Raw genomic sequence first — 25,100 nt, 5'->3', positions numbered from 1 at the left:
TTAGTGATAACACATGGAAACAGGCCCTTCGGCCCATCGAGTCCACGCCAATCGGTGATCCCTGCACATTAACACTATCCTACACATACTAAGGACAATTTTACACATACACCGAGCTAATTAACCTTCATACCTGTACGCTAATCAAGCTACAACCCTGTGTGTCTTTGGAGTGTGGGAGGAAACTGAAGATTTCAGAGAAAACCCACGCGGTCACAGGGAGAACTCACAAACTCTGTACAGACAGCACCTGTAGTTGGGATCGAACCCGGGTCTCTGGCACTGCAAGCGCTGTAATTGCACCACAGTGCCGCCCTAATGTTAAAGTTTCAAGTTGCAAACCCTTTATCAGAACGGGGAAGGAGAAGGATAGAAAAAGTTGTTGGCTGTCTCTGTAAGGTATTATTCTGTAGATATGGTGATGTAGTGGTTGATTTGCTGCCTTGCAGCGTCGGATTCGGATTCACTCCTGACTACGGATGCTGACTGTATGGAGTTTGTGTGCTCTCCCTGTGACGTGCATGAGTTTTGTCCGGGTGCTCCCGTTTCCTCCCACACTCGAGACATACTGGGTTGTATGTTACTTGGATTCTGTAAATTGTCTGTAGTTTGTGTGTGCATATAGGGTAGTGTTGGTTTATGAAAATCGATTCAGACTCGGTGGGCCAAACGGTCTGTTCCTGTGCTATTTCACTCACTTAATAGAAAGGACTGTGTTCGGCTGTTGCTGTAAATTACCCTTTGTCAAATGGTACCGTGCTCCCTTTGTACTTTACTGCAATTATTGGTAACGTTAGTTTTGCTGAAAAATGGTTGGTGCCAGACAAGGTGCTGTGACTTCTGGTTTGTCCTTCACAAGATGCTGCTTACCCTAGACTCTAGATGAACTTGATACTGACCCTGTGTTTAAGAAGGAACTGCAGATGCTGGAAAATCGAAGGTACACAAAAAAAGCTGGAGAAAATCAGCGGGTGCAGCAGCATCATAGATGCTGCTGCACCCGCTGAGTTTCTCCAGCTTTTTTGTATACCTTTGATACTGACCCTTATCCTCAAAGCTTGTTTCATCAACAGAGCAGGTACTATTATAACACAGAGCAAATGACTATTTCACTTTGCAACATCTGTGTTACCACAGCTGAAAAATCTAATGCTGCTGTCTGTTTTATTATAACTATTTATAAAGACTTAAAACTATTTTTAATGGCTTAAAGAGGAGATTGTTGTAAGCGTTTGTTCCTGTGAAAACTGTTCAATGCGCTACTTTACTCTGATCTTAAATCCAATTGTGATTAAAAGAAGAATTATAAAGGCTCTGTAATCACCATTTCCACATTCATGCAAGCATTATTCAAATTTGCTCTTGAGAAACCAGAACTAATTAGTAATAGCAATGAATGGATACAAGATTATGTGAGATCTGAATGAAGTATCCTCGTCTCTGAATTCTAATTCCTTTGAGGAAAAACTGGCCTCTGACTCTCATAGATTTAGCAATTAAACCATGTGGGTTTAAAGCAAAACGTCTGCCAGCAAAGCACAGTTGTGCTGAATACTTCCTGTATTGTAAAATATAATGTTCCTGGTCCTTTTATATACATTTTTTTTTTTTTAAACATTTAAAAAAAAACCAGGAAGAACAACATCCGTTAAGGCCATTTAAGAATGAGATGAGGAAAAGCTTTTTCACCCATAGAGTTGTCAATCTGTGGAATCCTCCAACACAGAAGGCCAATTCACTGGATGTTTTCAAGAGAGAGTTAGATTTAGCTCTCGGGGCTAACGGAATCCAGGGATATGGGGGGGAAAAAAGAAGGAACGGGGTACTGATTCTGGATGATCAGCCATGATCATATTGAATGACGGTGCTGGCTCGATGGGCCGAATGGCCTACTCCTGCACCTATTTTCTATGGTGTCTCTGGTATCCTGCTTAGTGATACCCTGCAGCGTGCTAGTTTGTTACATGAAAAATAAACTAGATTCTGGAAATCTAAAATACGAACAGAAAATGGTTGAAACGCTCAGCAGGTCGGGGTGAATCTGTGGGATGAGAAATAGATTTATTGTTTCAGGACAAAGGCTCTTCGTCAGAACAGATTTTGACCTAAAGTTTTAACTGTAAGAAACATAAATAGGGTAGATAGCCAGAACCAGCTTCACATGGCAGGAGAACTGCTGAGTTGTTTTTTTTTACAGAGTAGTTGGTACAGGTATCGGGAATGAGTTCCCAGAAGACATTGGGGAGGCAGGAACGGTAACAACATTTAGAAGGAGTCTTAACAAGTGCTTGAATGAACTAGACATCGAGGGATGTGGAATTATGTGGGATTAGAATAAATAGGCATGATAGTCAGCATAGAAAAAAAAGTGGGCCAAAGGGCTTGTATGCTGTACTCATGAGTGTTACACTGAATTTAGTCTGGAATCGGGATCTTTGTATTGTAACATCAATAGTACCACAGAATATGCTAGAAATGCTCAACCGATCAGGCAACAACTGTGGAAAAAGGCATCTCATTAAAGCCATAGGGTCTTCAATCTGAAACTTTAACTAGAACATTTTAATTTCCTTCAAACCATTTGACTTCTGAAGATAGTGGGGGGGAAATAACCTAGAGAAGAAATCATTTTAAAGAGATTATACGTCAGTAACCTGGCTCATGCTTCAGTCCCCATGCTGAAGACTGACGTTGGACTATGTCTGGAAAACGGAAAAATAAACTACAGATACTAAAACTTGAATTAAAAAGGGAAAATAAAGGAAACTTTCAGCAGGTCGGGCAGCGTCTGTGGAGATGAGAAGCTGTGTCAACATTTTGCCACGAAGATGAGAATCAAAGTAAAACGAGGCTCTGTCTTGAATGAAAAATGGTGAGGATTAAATAACTTTATCCCCCCCCTCCCCCCACCAGCTTCACTGCCCAAGGGGCTGATGAAAGGAGCAATGCGCAGTGACTTGGCTGCACAGATGTAGGCTGGGAGAATGCTATTATCACCTGCCTATGTATTTCTTAATCTCAGTCCGGTCACTGGCAGGTCCATCATAAGTTTAGGGTTGGACAACATTCTGTGCTTTCCATTGCTACTATCAGTGGCATTGTGAACAGTAGGGGATAAATATGTAATTTGTTGCTCACAATGTGAAATGTGTATGGTGCGAAAAGGGAGGGAAATGCAGAAAGCCACAATTTAAGCATTAATTTTATCCCATTGAAAATGGACTTGTGATAGCTGGATACAGACCTCTGGACATGATATAGTTGGTGGTGTGTAAATGCAGATCATAACATTACCAAATCGGGATTTAAACCCTTTTCAATGTGTATATAATGGTCTGCGGGAATCCTGGTGCTGGGACATGAGATGGTAAAATGGACAGTGCTGTGAAGCGTGGAGTGACAATAACCCATCCCAGGAAGGAAACTTGAGAGAAAGTTGAATATTTGGGCCTGGGAAAAGACAACTTTGGAGTGTATCCTTCAGTTTTTATTTTAAAAAAAAGAAACAAAAAAAGGGATAACTAATTCCACTGTACTGCTTTGAATCTCATTGAACGTGTGTGCAAAGAGTTTGGGTTCAGGCGTTACATGCTGTCCTCCTCAAATTCCTTCCTTGTTCTCCCTGACTTGCCACCTCACCCCACCCCCTGCCTGCCTCCACCTTGCACGTCCGATCACTTTCTGTTTCTCTCCTCCCTCCTACTGTGGGCTGACCTCTGAAAAGCTGAGCCTGACGGCCTTCCCAGCATGAAGACCAATTCCATTAACCACAATTGCAGATGATATGCTGGGAAGCGATGCGGGATAAATTATTTATCAGGCTATACACAAGCCGTAAGGTGCAATCTATTTTATGATTAATTTTCAATTGCAGCTTTGCGACCAAGGTATAAGATAAGGAGCAAATGCAAAGATGGGCGGTTGAATCCCAATCACGCATGAAAGAAAACGGAGGGGGGTTTAGACAGAACGACCATTGAAATGAAATGTAGCTCGGTCCCATTGCTTCTGATGCGGTGGCACGTCAACTTAATGTTGTCTGTTAATTACCACACTTTCAGCTTGCAGCCAGTGTGAAGCTGCAGTCATGTACATTCCCCTGTCAGCAGGAGCCTGGTTTTAAACCAGTGACTTGCACATTTCATCCCAGGCTAGCACAAGATGTATGTAATGCAAGCTAAAACACTGGATGTCAGTAACAGTGTGTGGAGATTATGTGTCAACTCTGTTATCTTTATAATGACCGTAGACGAGTTTAGTTTAGTATTGTCACCTGTACCGAGGTGCAGTGAAAAGCTTTTTTTGTTGCATGCTATCCAGTCAGCGAAACGACCATACATGATTCCAACCAAGATGTCCACAGAGTCTAGATACAAGATAAAGGGGATAAGGTTTAGTGCAACGTAAAGTCTGATTAAAGATAGTCTGAGGGTCTCCAATGAGGTAGATGGTAGATCGGGACTGCTCTCTACTTGGGGAGGCCACTCTGTCAAAGCTTTGAACTGGTCTAGTTCCCAGAGCAAGATCTGATGGGAGTGCATCCTTGAGCTGAATCTGACATCCAAGAGTAACTCATGGAAAACGTGAGCTCGGGATTTCTGACACTGCTATTGAGTCATCGAGTCGTGGTGATACAATGTGGAAACAGGCCCTTCGGCGCAACTTGGCCACACTGGCCAACGTGTCCCGGCTACCCTAGTCCCACCTGCCTGGTCCATATCCATCCAAACCAGTCCTATCCATGTACCTGGCTAACTGTTAAATGTTGGGATAGTCCCAGCCTCAACAACCCCCTCTGGCACCTTGTTTCATGCACCCATCACCATTTGGGTGGAAAAAATTATCCCTCGGATTCCTATTAAATCTTTTCCCCATCACCTGGAACCTATGTCCTCTGGTCCTCGATTTCCCTCCATCTGGGCAGGAGATTCTGTGCATCTACCCAATTTATTCTTCACATGATTTTATACACCTCTATTAGATCACTCCGTCACTCCATGAAATAGTCCCAGCCTACTCAACCTCTCCCTATAGCTCAGACCATCCAGTCCTGGCAACATCCTCGTAAATCTTCCCTGAGCCCTTTCAAACTTTGCATTATCTTTCCTATAACATGGTGCCCAGAACTGAACACAATACTCTAAATGCGGTCTCACCAATGTCTTGTACAACTGCAACATGACCTCCCAACTTCTATACTCAATACTCTGACTAATGAAGGGGGATTCGAATGTTGATGCTAAGAAACTGTGTGGAAGTTACTTTTTGAGGTTTGTTGGTGAAGGTGTTGGTGTTTCTGTCGGCCAAACCATGGATGTTGAACTTTGGTTTTATGTATGTGGCTAACGATGGTGGTTGGAGGAATTGCTGTGGCTTTGTTTGGGTTACGAATGAGGTCCTGATGAACGAGGTGAGATGCCTTGCGTCTGCAGGGACTCAGGAAGCCCTCCAGTGATGTAGGGCTGAGAGAGAGTATTGGGAGAAGATAACCTGACAACTAATGCCAGGTCTCGAGGGCCTGGATGCAGCCTGACAAACTCCCCCCTGTGTAGTCAGGCAGTTTGTGCACCTTCAAATGTCCCATTCCCACTAAATACATCACTGTCATCATCTGGAGAGAAGGAATGGATGACGTTTCGGGTCAAGACCCTTCTTCAGACAGCACTTTGATGACAGTTAATATGGTGGTTGCTTTAGCTGCCATGATTCAGGACATAAATAATGTGGATGGTCACTGTCTTTTACCCCATTTTAGAGGAGTCCAAAATTAGAGGCCATATGTTTAAGGTGAGAGGTGAAAGATTTAAGTGGGATCTGAGGGACAAGTGTTTCATATGAAGAATGGTGGAATGAGCTGCCAGAGGAGGTAGTCAATGCATTTGGACAGGCACATGGACAAAGGATTTGGGGAGTCATGGGCCCAACGTAAAGCGCAGAGAGAGCAGGCAAACTCCACACAGCACTGGAGGTCAGGGGTGAACCAGGGCCATTATAGGTGAACCAGGGCCATTATAGATGTGCCACTGTTCAGACTACATTCTGATCCTCCCACACCCCAATGATGTGTAGGTTGGTAGGTTAATTGGTAGGTACATTGGTTGGTATTTGGTAGCTTGCTAGGTAAATTGCCCCTTGTGAGAAGTGAGTGGTAGACTCTGGATCTGGAGGAGAAAAGACAGGAGAGAATAAACTGGGTAGACACAAAATGCTGGAGTAACTCCGCGGGACAGGCAGGATCTCTGGAGAGAAGGAATGGGTGACGTTTCGGGTGGAGACCCTTCTTCAGACTGATGTCGGGGGAGTGGGCAGTACTGAGATAAAATGTAGTGTGAGACTGGTGAGGGAACTGGGAAGGGGGAGGGTATGGAGAGAGATGGAAAGCAATGTCTACTTGAAGTTGGAGACGTCAATGTTCATGCCGCAGGGGTGTAAATGATGTTAGAGAATAAACTGGAATTAGCATAAGTGGGTGCTTGATGGTGAGCACTGCCAGAGGGCTGGCTTCCGTGCTGCGTGGCTCTATGAACGGTGCAAGGTGAAGGAGCCAGTGCTTGGTGCATGCGGTGTGGACAGAGGCTCATCGGTGATCACCACAAGGCTAAGAGTCACTTTATCTTGGGCCAGAGCCCCACAGCCTACAGGAGCAACACGTGCTTCCCGCTGGAACATTTTGTTACGCCTTTCCCAATGCCTGATGGTCACGTACTTTTACTCTTGAAGTTGCCTTGTGATCCCTCTGGAGCTCTGCTGGAGACACTAGCTGGAATAGTTGTTGGCGATGTACACACGCTGCCTGCCAGAGCAGCCAGTTCCAACAGTGCTGTCACTGATGAGGTCAATCAGACTCTGCAGTTGGTCAGGTTTGTTACGCCGGCTGGTTTACTGCAGGTGGGACAAGTCATTGACTGAATGCAAGGCTGCTCCAGATCCCTCGGGAGCAATCATTAACTGCAGGTGAACACACAGCTGGTATGCAGTTACCATGTTATTCACCTGCGATCTTCCAGATTGCCCACAAGCTGATTAGCTTCTCCTGTGGCAGTTATTGCTTCCTGCTCTGTGCATTGAAGCATAGTGACTGCTGGCTGCTTGTGAGAAAGGACACCTGCTTTTGTGGTAGCTGGTGACATATCTAAGAACATAAGCCAGAGGCCTGGGAGGGGTAAACCCACAGCCATCGGAGCACTCTAAGTCAGAACAATGCACCCGAATGCTGAAAATGAGCTTTGGATCTGAAATTGCCCTTCAAAATTCACCTTCCAAGCAGAACTAATGTCTCTAGACTGGTAGAGATCCTCTTACCCACTTATCGGATGCAATTTACCATCTTGAGTCTTGAACTTGGTTGTCACAGTGGTGTACCTAGTAGAGCCAGAGACCCGGGTTCAATCCCGACCTCGGGTGCTATCTATGTGTGGTTTGCACATTCCCCCTGTGACTGCGCAGGTTTTCTCTGGGTGCTCCAGTTTCCTCCCACATGTGGATTTGTTGGTTAATTGGCCTCTAAGTTGCTGCCAGTGATAGGGAGTGGATGAGAAAGCAGGATAATATAGAACTAGGGATCTTTCAATCAATCAAACTTGTAATCACCAGGCTGCTAGTCTACTCTCATCCATTTAACATTGTAGTCTGTGCTCTGTTATTAGTGCAAACTGCTTCCCTTTCCATTATAGGCTATAATGTGCACATGCATGCAAAGTGCCCAAGCAAGATTGCAGCTTAACTAATTAAAAAGCCACATAATTGATATTAGTATTTCCGTGGGGCAATTTAGCCTTGCAATTTGCAATCTTTGGGAGGCATTAGTCTTTCCAAAATTGCGTAAGGCACAGGATTTTCAGACTGTAATCTATATCTTCAGGGGATCTGCTGAGTGCCATGGTGAGGGGCAGCCCACTCGTAAGTAGAATGTCGAGGCAAGGGACTATACAATAAACTGGAGAATATCAAGTGTTTGGAAGAACAATGGTCCTTGGGCTGTCCATCCACAAATCATTAATGGTAGGACAAATCAATAAGGTGGATACAGATATAGACAAGAAGCCTTTCTTTGTTAATGGATGCATCAAATGCAAGAACATGAAGTTGTTCTCTAGCTTTATACAACCATATGACATTAAGGCATAGGAGCTAAATTAGGCCATTCGGCCCATCGAGTCAGCCCCGCCATTCAAATTATGGCTGATCACTTTTCCCCCCTTAAACCCCATTCTCCTGCCTTCTCCCTGTAACATTTGACTCCCTTACTAATCAACAGGGCCCACCAGTTAGGCCACTGCTTGAATATTAAATACAACAATGGTCACAATGTGAGAGGGAAGATTTGTTTGCACTGGTGAGGGTGCAGAGGCAAAGACACATTTACAAAGACATTTCCAGAAAAGTGCAGAGCAGAGGTAGATCTGCTGCCTTACAGGTTCGATCCTGACTGCAGGTGTTGTCTGTACGGAGTTTGCATGCCCTCCCTGTGACTGTGTTTTCTGCAATTTCCTCCCACACTCTGAAGAAGTACAAGTTTGTAGGTTAATTGGCTTTGGGGGAAATAAATGTGTAAATTGTCCCTGGTGTATAGGATAGTGCTAGGGTATGGGTTGATCACTGGTCAGCACGGACTCAGTGGGCCAAAGGGCCTGTTTCTGCATTGTATCTGTAAAGTCAAAAGAACATTGTAGCTATGAGGGAATCTTGGGTTGTTTTCTTTGCAACAAGGCTGAGGGGATATTTAGTTGAGGCATATAAAATTAAGTTGGGTGGGGGGGTCTTTGTATTAAGTAATAACGACAGGATTTAAAATAATCTCTAGCAGGATTAGAGTGAAGATAGCGATTCATCCAGCATTCGCTGCTACAAATGGTTGTGAAAGAATAAAGTATCACATTTGAACAATGCTTGACAGTACTTTACGTGCATGGTCACAGGGTTAATGCTGGAAGCTGGGCTTAGTGGGATAGTTTTTAAACTGGCAATGGGCCAAACGGTCTCCTGCTATTGTATATTTTCTATGGTTCTGCAGTTCTGAGACTGGGTGCATTCTACTCTCAATCCAGTTTGGAGAGCTGGTGTTTGACAGTGACTGAGATTGAGTTTATGCATGATTATATGTAACTTGTACATAACTATCCTCAACATTTTTTTTATCGAAAAGTGCTCTTTTGACAGAGTGATTGTTGTGGTTCAGCTGTAAATTTTTATCCCCTCCAGTCTTTGAGTGGACTGCTTTGCGTAACATGCCATTGTCTGCCTTACAATCAACTACTTGTTGTAACTCGCAGATATCTGCCTCGCCTTTTGCCAACTCCAAGGCTGATGGTGTTACGACTCAGCTTTTTGGCTTAGAAATTGCATTGCACAGTTTAACCATTTAACATTTAAAACCATGCATTGGGTCACCCTGATCCTGTTTTTGTGAACATCATTTAAAGAACAAATCGTTATTGTAAGGATCACAGAGCAGTTGTCATGTTTCACTGTTATCAATGCAATTTGTCAGCTTCCTCCTCGCATTCCCTATTAAAGTGTTCCCTGTAACATCGCAACCACGATTTTTACACTGGCTCTTAAAGGGATACACCGCAATTCAAGGGACTCATCTGGCTATGAGTGTGTTCTCAATGGATGCTGGTCAGGGAGAAAGTCCACAGGGGGTACGTTCTTGTGAAGTAGCTTGCAGAGACTGTCCAATTGCACACTCGGGTGTGTCATAAAGTCATACAGCATGTTAACAGGCCCTTCGGCCAAACGCCCATGCTGACCAAGATGCCCCATCTAAGATTGTCCCATGGCCCATGTATCTCTGAACTTTTCTTATCCCAATACCTGTCCAAATGTTTTAAAAATGTTGGTATTGTACTTTTTGCAACTGCTTCCTTTGGTAACTCTTTCCATATGTAGTACCCACCTTGGTGGAAAAAGTTGCTCCTCTAGGTCCTATTAAATCTTTCTCCTCTCCCCTTAAACCTATGTTCTCTAGTTCTGGATTTCCCTAGTCCCATCCTGGACTTCTAGCATTAACTCCAGCCAGGGAGATCTTGGGGTGTGGGGGGGGGGGGGGGAAGGAAGAGGGGTCTATAAAAGTCTGCACATTGGAGAAGCCAGTGCCACATGCAAATGCCCACAAGCACTCTGCCTGCTCGTATAGACAAAAGAAAATTAAATGAAGTCTCGTCTCCTTCAGTGTGGATTGGGTGCCCTCTAATGTAGCAGTGCGCAGCAAAATATATCACAGCATGTAGCAGCCTGGAGTGGTCCAGACCATGACCCAGACATCACGTGAAGATGATGGTCACAGATCGCTAGATAGGACGACAAATCTGGTTTAAAAAAATTATTCCAGGGAAAACCAGATTTTGTACAATCAGTGTTTCTGTGGGTGAATATAAACAGTTGTTTTCAGACCAGCGAGATGAATATCTTGCTGCAGACAACTTTTGCTTGTTCAGCTAATGTTGATGTAATTTGGGGGCATATTACCCTGGGTGGAGGGGGAGGGTAGTGTTATGGAGATAGAAACTCCTGCCAAAAGAAAATATGGAAAGAGTTGAATTTCCAATTGGACTTTGGGCTCCTGGAGAAGAGGACAAATGTCCTGTGTGATGGTTAACCAGCTTTCTAACTTGTTCCTGAATGGATTTCTAACCCTTTTCTTTGAAAGGAAGTCCTATCCTGGGATATAGCAATCCTTTTCCTATTGCCTTCGCATGTGAGGTCGGTCACCTCGGAGCAGAATTTGCTATCAAAACTAATGAAAGGTCGATGACACAAACGAGAGAACAATTTTGGGTGAACGACTGCTGCAAAAATGGAAATGCATCCTGCCTCTTAACCACACTATTTATTCGGGGAAGTTGCTTTATTAACCGATTAATTGTCTTTTAACGTAAAAAGTTATGTTTAGTCATTGCAAGCAAATAACATTGCGAAATTATACAAACCAAACCTTCTGGCACCAAAATTAAGCTAGTTGGCTTTGTATATTAAACTTTCCAGGAGGAAATATATATATTTTTCGCTTGCATTTTTTAAAATCCACTATTTCAGTCTCTTCAGATTGAACAGGACGAGAAATGAGATTTATTCTCAGTCCACTTATTTTCAGACATTCCTCCATTCTGCATTCCTTGGAACTCAATGGTTGAGGACACTGGCGACACAAACACACTCTTTCAAAATTGTAATCCTCTGGCAACAAGCAGTCTGAAGAAGGGTCCCGACCCAAATTACCCAATGTTCTCCAGAGATGCTTCCTGACCCGCAGAGTTACTCCAGCACTCTGTGTCTTTTCATGAGAAAAGTGTTGAACCCGAAGTGTGCCGTAGAAACTAGAAATAAAAGCAAAACTTGATGAGTCCCTTGCTGCAAGAAACCTTGCCGCATAGTGCAATACTGAGGTCACACTTAAACCAGGCTAGGTCAGCAACCTTGAAATAGATGTGAACCATGTTGGGTTTACACAGCTATCATTGCAGTCACTCTCTCGAGAAGTGGCGGCGCTGTTAACAGCTGCGGCTCGCCTGCAGTCCGTCTGTCTTTACTTTTTTCTGTTGTTTTTTTTGTCTTGTTTTGGTTAAGTTTTAGTTTGTTGGGTTGTGTTAGAGGGGGTGGAACATGTTCTCTGTCTCTTCCTTCGGGGGAATGTGACTTTTTCATGTCGTATCCCCCTTCTCTGCCTCCGTCTGCGCTGAGGCCTAATGGCGGAGCTGGCGGCCTCCAGCCTGCGACTGACCCCGAGGCTCCGGAGGCAGAGCCAGCCAGGACTTACCAACGAGAAGCTGGCCGTCTTCGGGGCTGAGCAGCGGTGGCCCGACTTGCTGGTGCGGCGTTCTGGCTTTCGGCGGCGGCCTGGGGCTGATGCAGCGGGACTCGGAGCTGAGACTGCGGGACCCGAAGCTGGGGCGGCGGCCTGGAGCTGGGGTGGCTGCCCAGAGCTGGGGCAGCAGCCCGGAGCGGAGACTGCGAGACCCGGAGTTGGGGCGGCGGCCCGGAGCGGAGACTGCAGGACCTGGAGCTGGGGCGGCGACCTGGAGCTGGGGCATCGGCCTGGAGATGGGGCAGCGGCCCGGTGCAGAGACTGCAGGACCTGGAGCTGGGGCGGCGGCCCGGAGCTGATGCTGTGGCGGGCCGTCTCGGAGCGGAGATGGCGTTCTGGCTTTCGGCAGCGGCGACATCACCACGGAGGTCCGCTGGACTGGAGAGCGGCATCTCCGGCCTGGATCGACCGCCTCAGCGCAGAGGGAGAACAAGGAGGGAAGAGATGGAAACTAAGACTTTGCCTCCATCACAGTGAGGATGTGCTTGGTGAACTCACTGTGGTGGATGTTTAATTTGTGTTTATTGTATGTTTTGTTATTATTGATTCTGTGTATGACTGCAGGCAACATAATTTCGTTCAGACCGTAAGGTCTGAATGACAATAAAGGATCTATCTATCTATCTATTAAAGTAATTTTTGCCATTTGCATATGTGTGATTTGAACTTACAGGTTCCCTGTTACTCGTCATAAGTTATAGGAGCAGAATTGGACCATTCGGCCCATCAAATCTATTTGTTATTCAATCTTAGCTTGCTTATCTCTCTCTCTTAACCCCATTCTCCTGCCTTCTCCCCATAACCCCTGGCACCTGTACTAAGAAGGGCCAGGGCCATAAATGACTGAATATAGCCAATGAACTGGCCACAACTACCTTCTGTGGCAGAGAATTCACCACTCTGTGTAAAAAATGATTTTCTCATCTCAGTCCTAAAAGACTTCCCTCTTATCCTTAAACTGTGACCCCTAGTTCTGGACTTCCCCCAACATCGGGAATAATCTTCCTGCATCTAGCCTGTCCAACCCCTTTGTAAGTTTCTATAAGATCCCCCCCTCAATCTCCTAAATTCTAGCGAGTACAATCGGAGTCTATCCAGTCTTTCTTCATAAGATAGTCCTGACATCCCAGGAATCAGTCTGGTGAACCTTCTCTGGACTCCCTCTATGACAATTGTTTTGGTTCTTGGTAAATCATGTGGATTTGGTGGGATCCATTTTCTTCCCAAATGGTTGGTGCTAGTTCTGACGTTCCTCCTAGTGAAGGTCAGCAGCAGCACAGATGCACGCACCATCTTTCTCAATCCAGCTGCGGCTGTGATGTGGCGTAATGCGAGATCAGAAAATCAATGCTCATCTATCTCCATTAGCACTGCAATTGGGCCTACACTGCAGAGAACTCAAATTCAGATTTGCACGAACATGCCTTTTGTAAGATTAATAAGGCTCTCAATGGTGCTAAAGCATTTATTTTCATGCATGCTTTCCTGGAATTCACGATAAGTAATTTTTAGATAGCTGCTGCTTTCCCCCACCCCCCTTTTGGGAGCCAGAGTGATTTATGTGCCAAGGTTCTGTAAAGTGCTGCAAATTCTCTGACTGACCATTTGGGAGATTAATTTATACAATGTGCTCTCTGTGCATTTTACCAATTCTCAGCCATTGATGGAAGCCAAGTACAAAAGACAATGGCGACTGAGAATTGGACTTAATCTTGTTAGTGGGGATCCTACCATTGGCCACCATAGTGATGTAGATGGCTTCTTTGTTTCAAAGCGGACACGTTTTATGAAAGATGGAGTTTGATAACAGATCACTGTCTCGTGTGTCAGACCATGTATAACCTGGTGTTGCCTTCTGCCATCGTCCAGCATGTTGACAGAGTTGGTCACCCGATGAGTCACAGAGTGCATTGTGTCGTCGTTTCCGGGGATCGCCACGAGGAAGCTTCTGTCATGATCCCCTCCGTTGACCTGAGACCCAGAATCTACTAATGATCTTGCCCTCTTGTTTAAGAAGGAACTGCAGATGCTGGAAAAATTGAAGGTAGATAAAAATGCTGGAGAAACTCAACGGGTGAGGCAGCATCTATGGAACGAAGGAATAGGTGACGTTTCGGGTCGAGACCCTTCTTCAGACTTATTTGCCCTCTTGTTTAGTTAGTTGGGAGTAACCCCCAATGAGCATCTGCGGAAGTGCTAGTTTAATGCTAAAGGTCTAGGTGAGACCACGGCATGCAGTGTTATTGAAGTGGACTTTATGACAAAAAGGACAAACTGACAAATGGCCTGGACAGACTCCAAAAAACAGCAGTGTTCGCTGAGGTCATTTCTAACTTTTACATTAGAAATGGTTTTGGGATGGAGGCCTGAAGTGAGAACGACCAATTTGATCTTGCAACACAAACACTTTGTAATCTAGAGTTGCATTCTCAGAATGGTCTTGTGAACCCTTTTCCCCTCCCTCCATTTTCCCCTTTGTCCACCACCCCTCCTTCTCTAAGGAGTTCATAAACTGTTTTAAATGATGCATTAAACCCAAGCAGAGCTGCCATGAGGCTATAGTGTTCATAAGCTCACCGCAGGACTCTAGGTCCCAACTCTAGACTTGTAAAACCACTGCAGCAATGCAGGCTTGCTGTCATCAAATCAGAGCCGCAAGTTAAAGGAAAGTTTTGATTGGAAAGTGACGGCACCATAAGATGGGCACAAAAAGCTGGAGTATCTTAGCAGGTCAGACAGCATCTCTGGAGAAAGTGAATAGGTGACATTTCGATGCAAAATGTCACCGATTCCTTTTCACCAGAGATGCTGTCTGACCAGCTGAGTTACTCCTGCTTTTTGTGTCTATCTTCGGTTTAAACAGAAGTTCCTTCCTAAACACCGCTTGATGGCGTTAGATTCGGGGATCACAAGGTCTTTTGGTAAGTGTTTTAAGAAGGAACTGCAGATGCTGGAAAATCAATGGTGGACAAAGATGCTGGAGAAACTCAGTGGGTGAGGCAGCATCTATGGAGAGAAGGAAATAGGCAACGTTTCGGGTCGAAGCCCTTCAACGGTTGAGTTTCTCCAGCATTTTGGTCTACCTTCTTTTTGGTGAGTGGCACTTTGGAAATAATGACGCGGCGATGAAACTTTTTTAGTTAATTCTTATTATCATCTTTGTAGGTGGGCGGCACGAAGACTGGAGTGGTGAAGTACGTGGGGGAAACGGATTTCGCCAAAGGTGAATGGTGTGGAGTTGAGCTGGACGAGCCCCTGGGTAAAAATGACGGAGCTGTTGCTGGAACAAGGTAAAGGACCATCTTGCTAACCTCTCCACGTTGAGTCGGTTTTCCCACCACCCCATCTGACATGCACAAAGGTTTTGTAGAAATATATACAAGATGATGAGTGCATGGGAACTGACCATTGGGAATGTCTTTAACAATGCCTGCCCTGTCATACACCATAATATGAGGGTGCTTGAGTTATCCAGTACCCTTTTTCCATGGACGGAAATCCTTAGACTTTGTTCCAAGAAATTGACTTGTTATTTCAGAACCACGGAAGTGTGTCGGCATGAATTTGAAGCTATCTGATCTGGGATAAGAGGGAAGGAACGTGCCTGCTTCGGTACTTTGTTCTGCAATATTGTAAATCAATGCATCGAGAACATCCTACTGCATTTACCTTGTCCCCACTATTAAATTGATTTAACTGTGGGTTAGCTTTTGTGGGGGGGGAAAAAATGAATTGTTCTATTTGTCTGGAAGCAAAACCATTACTTCTACTGAGAAGGTACACAGAAATGCTGGAGAAACTCAGCGGGTGCAGCAGCATCTATGGAGCGAAGGAAATAGGCAACGTTTCGGCCCGAAACGTTGCCTATTTCCTTCGTTCCATAGATGCTGCTGCACCCGCTGAGTTTCTCCAGCATTTTTGTGTACCTTTGAATTTCCAGCATCTGCAGTTCCTTCTTAAACACTTCTACTGAGAGTGACTGATTGATTTTCTCCAAGCAAAAGAGAGAAATGGTGTTCTCCCAAAGTACCCTTGCCTGTGTAATCTGCGTTGAATTATGAAAGTCGCCCCATCATTGACGCCATTTGCTCTCTCGATTGTTATCATAAATATCCCAATGAGAAACCTCATGAACTGCATCCACTGTCCATGCAGTTGGATGTCTGTCATGAAGGATATTTGTAATTTGGGTGCAGATAATTCTGCCCGCTTCTTGTATTTAGCAGCAGGATCTGATGCTTCCCTTCTGTGCCTCGCAGGTACTTCCAATGCCCACCCAAGTTCGGTCTCTTTGCTCCCATTCACAAGGTCATGCGGATTGGCTTCCCCTCCACCACTCCGGCCAAGAGCAAAAAGAGTAAGAGGATGACCATGGGAGTGTCGGCTTTGACGCAGAGCCCGAGCAGCTCCTCTATAAGTTCCGTCAGCTCTGTGGCATCTTCAGTTGGAGGCAGACCTAGCAGGACGGGACTGGTAAGGATCTGCTTACATCAACCATCTCCAGACCCAGAGCTACTGGTCTGCTTTTTGCCGCATAAGGTCCTTGATGCAACTGCCAATGACTTATTGATGATATTGAAGCTCTAAAGTGTGCTTGTTTTTTTTTGTTTTTTTTTTTATTCCAGCAGCCTTTCAATGTAGGTCTTTGCCTTTTTCCATCTTGTATCACAGCCTGACTGGTTTATTGTTATCACTTGCTCAAGACCATCTTGGATGGATTCATAAGCGGTTCACTATCATTGCATCAGTGGGAATTAACCCAAAAAATATTTGTGGAATGGGTTTATTGTGTTTTTTTCCTGCATTCGCACGTGGCAGTGGTGCAGCTAGTACAGCAGTTGCCTCGCTGTACCAGGGGCACGGGTTCAACCCTGACCTCAGATGCTGTCTGTGTGGAGTTTGCTTGTTCTCCCTCTGACAGTGCAAGATTCCTCCCACGTCCTAAAGATATGCAGGTTGTACGTTTGAGAGGAAAATGTAAGCTCGCTGGCCTTTGACTTTGTGACAACACTGTCAACTGACCCAACTTGATTTTTTTTGTTCTTTGGCCCGAAGTTAGTTGTGGTAAAGATTGTGAAGTTGTTGCCGCTTGGCGTCATGAATCAACTCTGAATCAGTGCTGAGCCACAATACAAGGCCAGTTATAGACATTATTCATAAGTCATAGGAGCAGAATTAGGCCGTTCTACTCCACCAATCAATCATGGCTGATCTATCTTTCCCTCTCAACCCCATTCTCCTGCCTTCTCCCCATAACCCCTGACGCCTGTACTAATCAAGAAATTGCCAGGCCTGGGATTTGCACCAGCAACTGTGATATATCCTCACTTCCACAGCCTCTCATCATCTGTCTTTCTTTCCCTCAGCTGACCGAGACGTCCTCTCGCTACGCCAGGAAGATCTCTGGCACGACGGCCTTGCAGGAAGCTCTCAAGGAGAAACAGCAGCACATCGAGCAGCTGCTGGCAGAACGAGACCTGGAGCGAGGTGAGGTTGCCAAGGCAACCAGCCACATCTGTGAAGTGGAAAAGGAGCTGGCAATCCTGAAGGCTACTCATGCACAGGTACAACGCCTAACACTGCTCTACACCACTGGTTTCTGAACTGTCAGATAGCAAATGGTGTGGATGTGTTGATTAAAGAGCTATCAAAGAGGCAGCAGAAAAAGGTGGAATCATCACACAACCAGTGGCGGACGGGGTCTAAGAATATTGGTTGCCAGGAGACAAAGAGGACCCACCCACAACTACAATGCGATCATTTAACAGGGGCCCACTTGCTATCACTTCATTAGGGGCCCACTTGCCATCGGGCAAGCTGACACCTTGGCCAGTCCGCCACTGGTTGCAAGTTTCAATTAATATATTATTGCTTAGCAATTATATCTTTCAAATAAAATAAAATGTACTGTTTTGATGAAATTAAGCCTTGAAATGAAAGACTCTGGACCTGACCTTCTGATTCTGATCTATTCAAAACACATTCCCTGGTATTTTAGTGGCATCCATTTTATTGTGAGTTGCTTCTCAACAATGCAATTAATTTCAACAGTTTAGCTAAATCACGTCATTATTTCGGGAACAATCCTATCCTGGCACTGAAAATATAAGTTTCTTAAAGTTCTGTCCAGTAGTTCATTTATATTTTGAAGATTGGATTGATTTTGGTTTTCTTAAACTGAATGTACCAGCTGTCTATCGATGCTTTGACTTTTACTTGCGTTTATTTATGCAACGTGGATCTCCTGTGAAATGGCTCATGAGTAGTCCGGGGTAACAACCTCACAATCTACATTATAATGACATCACTGCAGTCTTGTCTTTGCAGATGTAGTGGGCTTGGTATTTGCAACTCCTTATTAACTTCTCATCTCATTCAAGGTAACTGTTCAAAGATCAGTCACCTCAGACCTGAATGAAGATGTACTTTTTTTACATGCCTTTGTGACAGTGTGACTGTTTAAAGTATACTCTTTGAAATCCAATTGCAAAATGCTAATTTTTACAGCAGTGTGCAATTGAAGACTGGTCTTTTTAGTGCCTGCCCCACCAGCATTCGACTGCATGTGGCTACCGCGACCTAACGTGGTCACTTGAGCCGTACGGCCTCGCGGGGCTGGTCCCACTTCGATCGCCGGAGGCGTATGGAGTTGTGCGGGGCTGGCCCCGACATCGCGTGGGGCTCCGAAAAACTGACTGTCCAAAAATTCCGCGCAGCAACGGTCTGTTGGCCCGCAGCCGCACCGAGGCCGTATGCAGCGCCTCGATGCTGTACGTAGCGTCTTGACTTCGTACACATAGCGCGTGGCGTCACCGCCCGACGCCGTGCGACGTCCAAATTCAGTCGACCCGCCTCCTGCCCAGCTGATTGGTGAGTATGATGTCGGGACCAGCCCCGCACAACTTCAGATGGCTCCGCGGTTGGAAGTGGGACCGGCCACGCGAGGCCGTACGCCTCAAGCCACCACGTTTGGTCGCGCTAGACGCATGCAATCGCATGCTCGTGGGCCAGGCCCTTTTCTCTCTAGAATGAAACACAATGATGCCCATTTCTTTGTCCTTCAGATTAAAACTTGGGACATGAGTTGATCTTGTATGGTTGGCAAAGGCAAACATTTTTCCCATTTCAGTCATGCACAAGATGTTCTTATTGCGCACTTATGCCTTTTAGGGCTTTGTGGGGGGAACTTAGACAATTGATGGACGTTCCCAGAACCCATCTCGAGTAAGTCCTTCATTCTTTGGGCATTCGACCCCCACCGCAAAGCTGCTGCTCCAGTTTTATTGCAGCCCTCATCTGTCCTAACAGTGAGGGAAGTGACAGTTCCCTCAAATCTCTGATCCCTTGACTGCCCAGCAAAAAGCTTCCCTCAACACGTAGCCTTCCCATCTCCTGACACACTGTTCCAAAAGCATTCCGATGGAGGCTTGAGTCTCCACTTTCCCCCTTCAATCCCCACCATCTACATAATCCGATCACTAAGCCCAGGCACTCATCCTTCTGAATGCTAGTCTTGCCATGTCCCAAAATCTTCATCATCATCATCCTCCTCTTGTCCCACACCTTGGATCACGTCCCCTGAACGTTGTCTCTTATAAAGAATGACAACTTAAAATAGTTGGAGACCTCTCCCAGAAGTCGACTCAAAGGGCCCAAATTAATCTTCTAATGTTTGCTAGGTATGCAGTGAGTAGGCCCACCTTTTGTATCCCAGTTTCAAAATTTATTGTATTTAAAAACTATATTATTTGTGAGGTACTACATGCACAGGCCTGAAAGCTGCAACAACAAGAATGGTATTGATCAATTGTTGGTACATATGACAATTATGCACTCTTGACTTGATTATTTAGTTCCAGTGACTTCAGTGGCGTGGCATGTAGGAAACTTGTCGCCAGTGGCATAACACAAGGGACGAGACGCATTTCTAAACATCTCTAGTAATGCCCAGTGTGTTTTGTAGCAAGGTCTAGTGTCCATTTCAATTGAACCACTTGGGCATAATGGTCACTTCCATTTCCATGCCAGACCCAAAAAGTGCAAGCTATACAGTGGAGAAGTGACTTGGTTTTATTTTTCTTCTCGCAGTTTGTGACGGAGGCTGAGGGGAATCTTCAGGTTGTACGAACCATGCTGACCAACACTGAAAAACAAAAGCACGAACTGCTAAACACCCTGGAAGAGGAGAAAAGGTAATATGACCTGTGGAGTCAGGGGAGAGTGGTAACTGGTAAATTGAGTGTGGGGGGGTGGGTGGGGGGGGGGGGGGGGGGGAGGAGGGATTAAAGAAGGTGGCATATGTGGGGAGGAGGAAAGGTTTGGTAAAAGAAGACCATAAAGTCTAGGAAGTGAGGAAGAAAAAAAAACATGTCATAAAATCAGAAACCGCTCAAGGCTTCCATAATATGGTATTTAATTACTGCTTCCTTTAAGATATGCATTTGTGTGATTACATGTTCAAAGCAGTGAGAAGATCAACAGATTTTCTGACAGGAAATCTATAACAAGTGTTGTGCCGCAGGGACTGGAGCTGGTACCTTCGTTGTTTGTCATTTATATAAATGACTTGCACGCGAATATAGCTGGGCTGATGTGATCAATTCTGGACGATGCCAATAATGGGTGGAGTTATTGATAATGCAAAAGGTTGTTTAAAGATATGGGAGGATGTTGATCAAACTAAAGAGTTGGGTGGTGTGGTGTCAATGGAACATAGACCAGACAAATGTGAGGTGATGTACTTGGAGAATAAATGGCTGGGACCATGAGAGCATTGATGTTCAGCGAGATCTTTGGGTACAAGTCCATAGCTCCCTGAAAGTGATGACACGGGTGACTAGGATAGTGAAAAAGGAAATAGATACGCCTGCCTTTATAGATGGAGGGAATTGAGTGTAAATGATGAGATGCGTTGCAGTTTAGTTTATTGTCATCTGAACCGAGGTACAGTGAAAAGCTTTTGTTACGTGTTAACCAGTCAACGGAAAGACAAATCATGATTACAATCGAGCCATCCCCAGTGTATAGATGCATGATAAAGGGAATACCGTGAATAACATTTAATGCAAGATAAAGTCCATGCACTTGAGGTATTGTGTACAGTTCTGGTTGCCATACTACAGGAAGCTCTTGGTAGCAACGGCGAGACCATGGAAGAGAATCACCAGGATATTGCCGGGAATGTAGGGTTGTGGTGAAAAGGAGAGATTGGAGAGGTTGGATCTATTCTCACTTTAACATAGGAGACTGAGGAGTGACTTTTAAAAGTTTACAGAATTATGAGAGGCATTGATAAGATAGATAATCAGAATCTTTTCTTTTCCTAAGATGGGGCGGTCTAAAATTAAAGGATGCAGATTTAAAGTGCAAGGGGAGAAATTCAAAGGAAATCTGAGATGCAAGTTTTTCCATGCAGAGGGTGGTGAATGTTTGGAATGAGATGCCAGATCAGGTCATGGAAGTAAATACTGTTACATTGTTTAAAAGGCATTTGCACAGGTACTTGGATAGGAAAGGAGCAGAGAGATTCTGGCCTAATGGTGCAAATGGGATTGGCATATGTAGGCATCACAGTCAGTGTAAATGAGGGTGCAACAAAAGGGACTGGTTCGATGCTGTAGATTTTTAGGATTCTATATCAGACTGACTAGAGGGATATTTTCTCCACAGGTAATTTTAGTTTAGAGATGCAGCATGGAAACGGGCCCACGCTTTGGCCTACTGAATCCACACCAACCATCGATCACCCCTACACAAGTTCTATGTTGTTCTAGTTTTGGATCCTACGCACTAGTGGCAATTTACAGAAGCCAATTAACCCACATGGCGAGACAAAACGTAGACTCGGTGTCTGTTTCGCTGGACAATTGTGATTGGTCGCCAAGGCCTATGGATTTCCTGGTTGCTAACCACTAACCAATGCCACGGGTCGCAATATTGTACCCCTCTTGGGCTTAACCATCTCAAGCCAACAAACGGCCTATCAGAGAACCTCCTTGCCTTAGGTCATCGGTTGCTGGCCCCGATTTTTTTTGTTTTTTTTTTTGCTCAGTTATCCGTCCAAAGAAGGGTCGATGCCTTTTTCTCCAGAGATGCTGCCTGACCTGCAGATTTACTCCAGCATTTTGTGTCCTTCTTTGGAACCAGCATCTGCAGTTCCTTTTTTATTACGCGATGAAATTACCTGATGGGTATATACAAGTAGGGTAGTTAGTCACAAGCCTATTCCTCTGATAGGGATATGAAAAGCAAGAGAGAATGGGTTTAAGATGAGTGAGAGGATGTTTAAAGGGGATCAGAGGGCAAGTTTGCCACCGGAAGAGGTGGTGGAGGCAGATGCATCACATCATTTAAGATGTAATGAGAAAAGCATTTGAAAAGGCAAAGCATAGAAGGATATTCTCCCAGTGTGAGTAAATGGGATTTGCAAAATGTTCCATATTGTTGAGGGGCACGTTTCTGTGCTGAATTACTATCCCTCGTCTTTTACAGTTAACTATGATTTTGATATGTTTAAAGGCACAGCATGGAAACAGGCTTTAGGCCCACAGATTCACCACCGATCAGCCGTTCACACTATTTCTATATCATCGTCCTTTTCCATCAACTCCCTCCCTACATGTTAGGGGCAATTTACAGACGGCCAATTAATCTGCAAACCCGCACGTCTTTGGGATGTGAGAGGAAGCCAGAGCACCCGGAGGAAATCCACGCGGTCACAGAGAGAAGGAGCAAACTCCACCCAGCGCCTGAGGTCAGGATGGAACCCGGGTTTCTGGTGCTGTTTGGCAACAGCTCGATCAGCTGCGCCACTGTGCCGCTAGCTCCAACATTTTCAGAAAATATGTTATTTACTAACTCTCTGACTCGAGCAAATAGTGTTGCAATATTTGGATTTGTCACGCTGTAGTCTGTCTAATATTCCTGATTGACTAACTTTAACTTTGCTCTTTCACTCTCTTGATTAACAGGAAAATAGAGGATCTCCAGTTCCGAGTGGAAGAAGAATCAATTACCAAAGGAGATTTGGAGGTAATCGTGTTGAACATGGGCACTTTGATTGATATCGTGATGTTCAAAATACATTGGATTCATCAATAAATCCAAACTAGGAAGCACAACTTAACTTGCATTTGCTTTCTGGCATTTTACTATTGCTTCCCCAGTTTCAATGATATTGGGTGTGGATGGTCTGGCATTGATGCATGGATTGATCAATGAATTAATAGCTTTGCAAAAAGATTTGTCATGTTGCTGTATTCAGCGATCCTACCCAATAATGACACTTTTGCATTAAAGATCTTGAGGAACTATGCAGTTTAATTACTTGAAGGTTAAGGGGTTGGTAGATTTTCTGTGTCAAACTATTTGCTAACAAATTGCAAATTGGCAAATTGTATTGGAAGTAAGAAAGGTGTGGAAACTTTCAATGTCTGAATCAATTAAAAAAAATATTGAGCGCCTAGTAATAGTTATTTAATCCCAGTTTTCAAACAGACGAGTTTTCCTTTAATTTGATACCTGTAAAAATAGGACTGGCAAAAGTATTTCTGGGATGCGTTATACATGGCGAATAGATGCTGGAGAATCAGGAGGTGAGCCATTCATTACAGGACACCAAACATCTGTTATGCTGTTGTGATGACGGTGTCCCACCTGAACAGTGGTGAGCTCAGTACGGTGATGGTAATGCCATTGTGTGCCAGGGGTGATTAACTTTATTTTTATTTGGATCAAACTTTGCAACCAATGCCAGTATTTGGTGAGTAAGTGTCGGTGTCAATGAGATTATCCATCACTTTGCTGATATTGGGAGTGGACAGCATGCAGTAATTGACCAGATCAGATTTGTCTTCCTTCTTATGAATTGTTGTGTGGACAAAGTACCCCATTTTGTAAAGGAGCAGCTTGGCTAAAGTCTTCAAGACTGCAGCCGGATGTTTCAGGATCTATAGAGTTTGTTGCAGCCACAATCATTTCCTGGGCTGTGTTGAGTTACTTGGTACTTGTGTTGGTTTGTTGCTTGTGAGTATGGCCTCAAAAAAAAATAATCAGAAGTTGTGAATAGAATTGTAAACAGCACTAATTAGGCTAAATTTCAGTTCTGATCTAGGGAAAGCGAATGATGAATCAGCTGATGGTGCTTGAACCAAAGACTCTCCCCTATAGCTTTGCCCTGGGGCATCCTGAGATGCCTCCAATGTTCAACACCATCAAATGAGAGGCTTAGTTTAGAGATACAGCGCGGAAAATGGCCCTTCGGCCCACAGAGTCTGCTACCAGCGATCCCCGCACATGAACACTATCCTACACACGCTAGGGACAATTTACAATTGTACCAAGCCAATTGACCTACAAACCTGTACGTCTTTGGAGTGTGGGAGCAAACCAGAGATCCCGGAGAAAACCCACGCAGGTCAGGGGGAGAATGTACAAACAGTGTCCAGACACTACCTGTAGTTAGGATCGAACCTGGGACTCAAGCTCTGTAAGACAGCAACTCTACTGCTGTGCCACTGTGCTGCCATGGTGGGAACCTAGCTAATGAAATGCTCCCCTTAATTCCAATTGACTTCATTTTAACATGGGCATCTTGAGGTTACACTTGGTCACACACCGTCTTGTTGTAAAGGACAGTCATTCTCGCCTTGTCTCTGGGAATTGGCTCCTTGGTTCATACTTGGACTCGAGCTGCAGTGAACTCTGCAGGCAAGTGGTCCCGGTGGAACTTAAACTTTGCAACCCATGCCAGTAAATGGCGAGTAAGTGTCAGTGTCAATGAGATTATCCAGCACTTTGCTGATATTGGAAGAGGACAGCATGCAGTAATTGAGCAGATCAGATTTGTCTTGCTTCTTATGAATTGTTGTGTCGACAATGCACCCCTTTTGTACTGGAGCAGCTTGGCTAAAGTCTTCAAGATTACAGCCGGATGTTTCTATAGACTTTAGTGCAGCCAGTCCACTTTACAATTTCTTGATATAATATGGAGTAAATCAAATTGGCCAAGATGGACTGAAGTCTCCAACCCAGAGTGTTGTCTGTGCCCCGAAGCTGTGTGTCCCAACACTGATCAACGTGGAGAAGTTCTGAGAGAGGACAATAGGTAGTAATCAGCAGATAGTTTCTGAGTTTGGGAGGATGCCATTCAGCCCATGTTATGACTGGCTCAAATTGTTTTGATTAGTCCCAGCTATCGGTCTACAGCCCTTACAGCGATGGCTCTCCCTGTGATCATCCAGCTATTTATTTTTTAAATGTGGTGAAGATTTATGCTTCTACAATTAATTTCCAG

General features: G+C 44.7%; 1 protein-coding gene across 4 annotated transcripts in view; it reads left to right on the top strand.

Annotated features, from left to right (window-relative positions):
- Positions 1 to 25,100, top strand: part of clip2 (CAP-GLY domain containing linker protein 2) — a 91,656-nt gene that overhangs the window by 32,082 nt on the left and 34,474 nt on the right. For all 4 annotated transcript variants that reach the window (XM_055657930.1, XM_055657933.1, XM_055657931.1 and 1 more), the window contains 5 exons: positions 14,972 to 15,096; positions 16,066 to 16,279; positions 17,173 to 17,370; positions 19,895 to 19,998; positions 22,777 to 22,837. In XM_055657930.1, coding sequence (XP_055513905.1) covers positions 14,972 to 15,096; positions 16,066 to 16,279; positions 17,173 to 17,370; positions 19,895 to 19,998; positions 22,777 to 22,837 — 702 coding nt within the window. The remainder of the gene's footprint in view (positions 1 to 14,971; positions 15,097 to 16,065; positions 16,280 to 17,172; positions 17,371 to 19,894; positions 19,999 to 22,776; positions 22,838 to 25,100) is intronic.

This window comes from Leucoraja erinacea, chromosome 28, assembly GCF_028641065.1.
Source record: "Leucoraja erinacea ecotype New England chromosome 28, Leri_hhj_1, whole genome shotgun sequence".
NCBI lineage: Eukaryota > Metazoa > Chordata > Chondrichthyes > Rajiformes > Rajidae > Leucoraja > Leucoraja erinaceus.
Note: the sequence above shows the minus strand (reverse complement) of the source record. Positions and strands in the feature narration are given on the sequence as shown.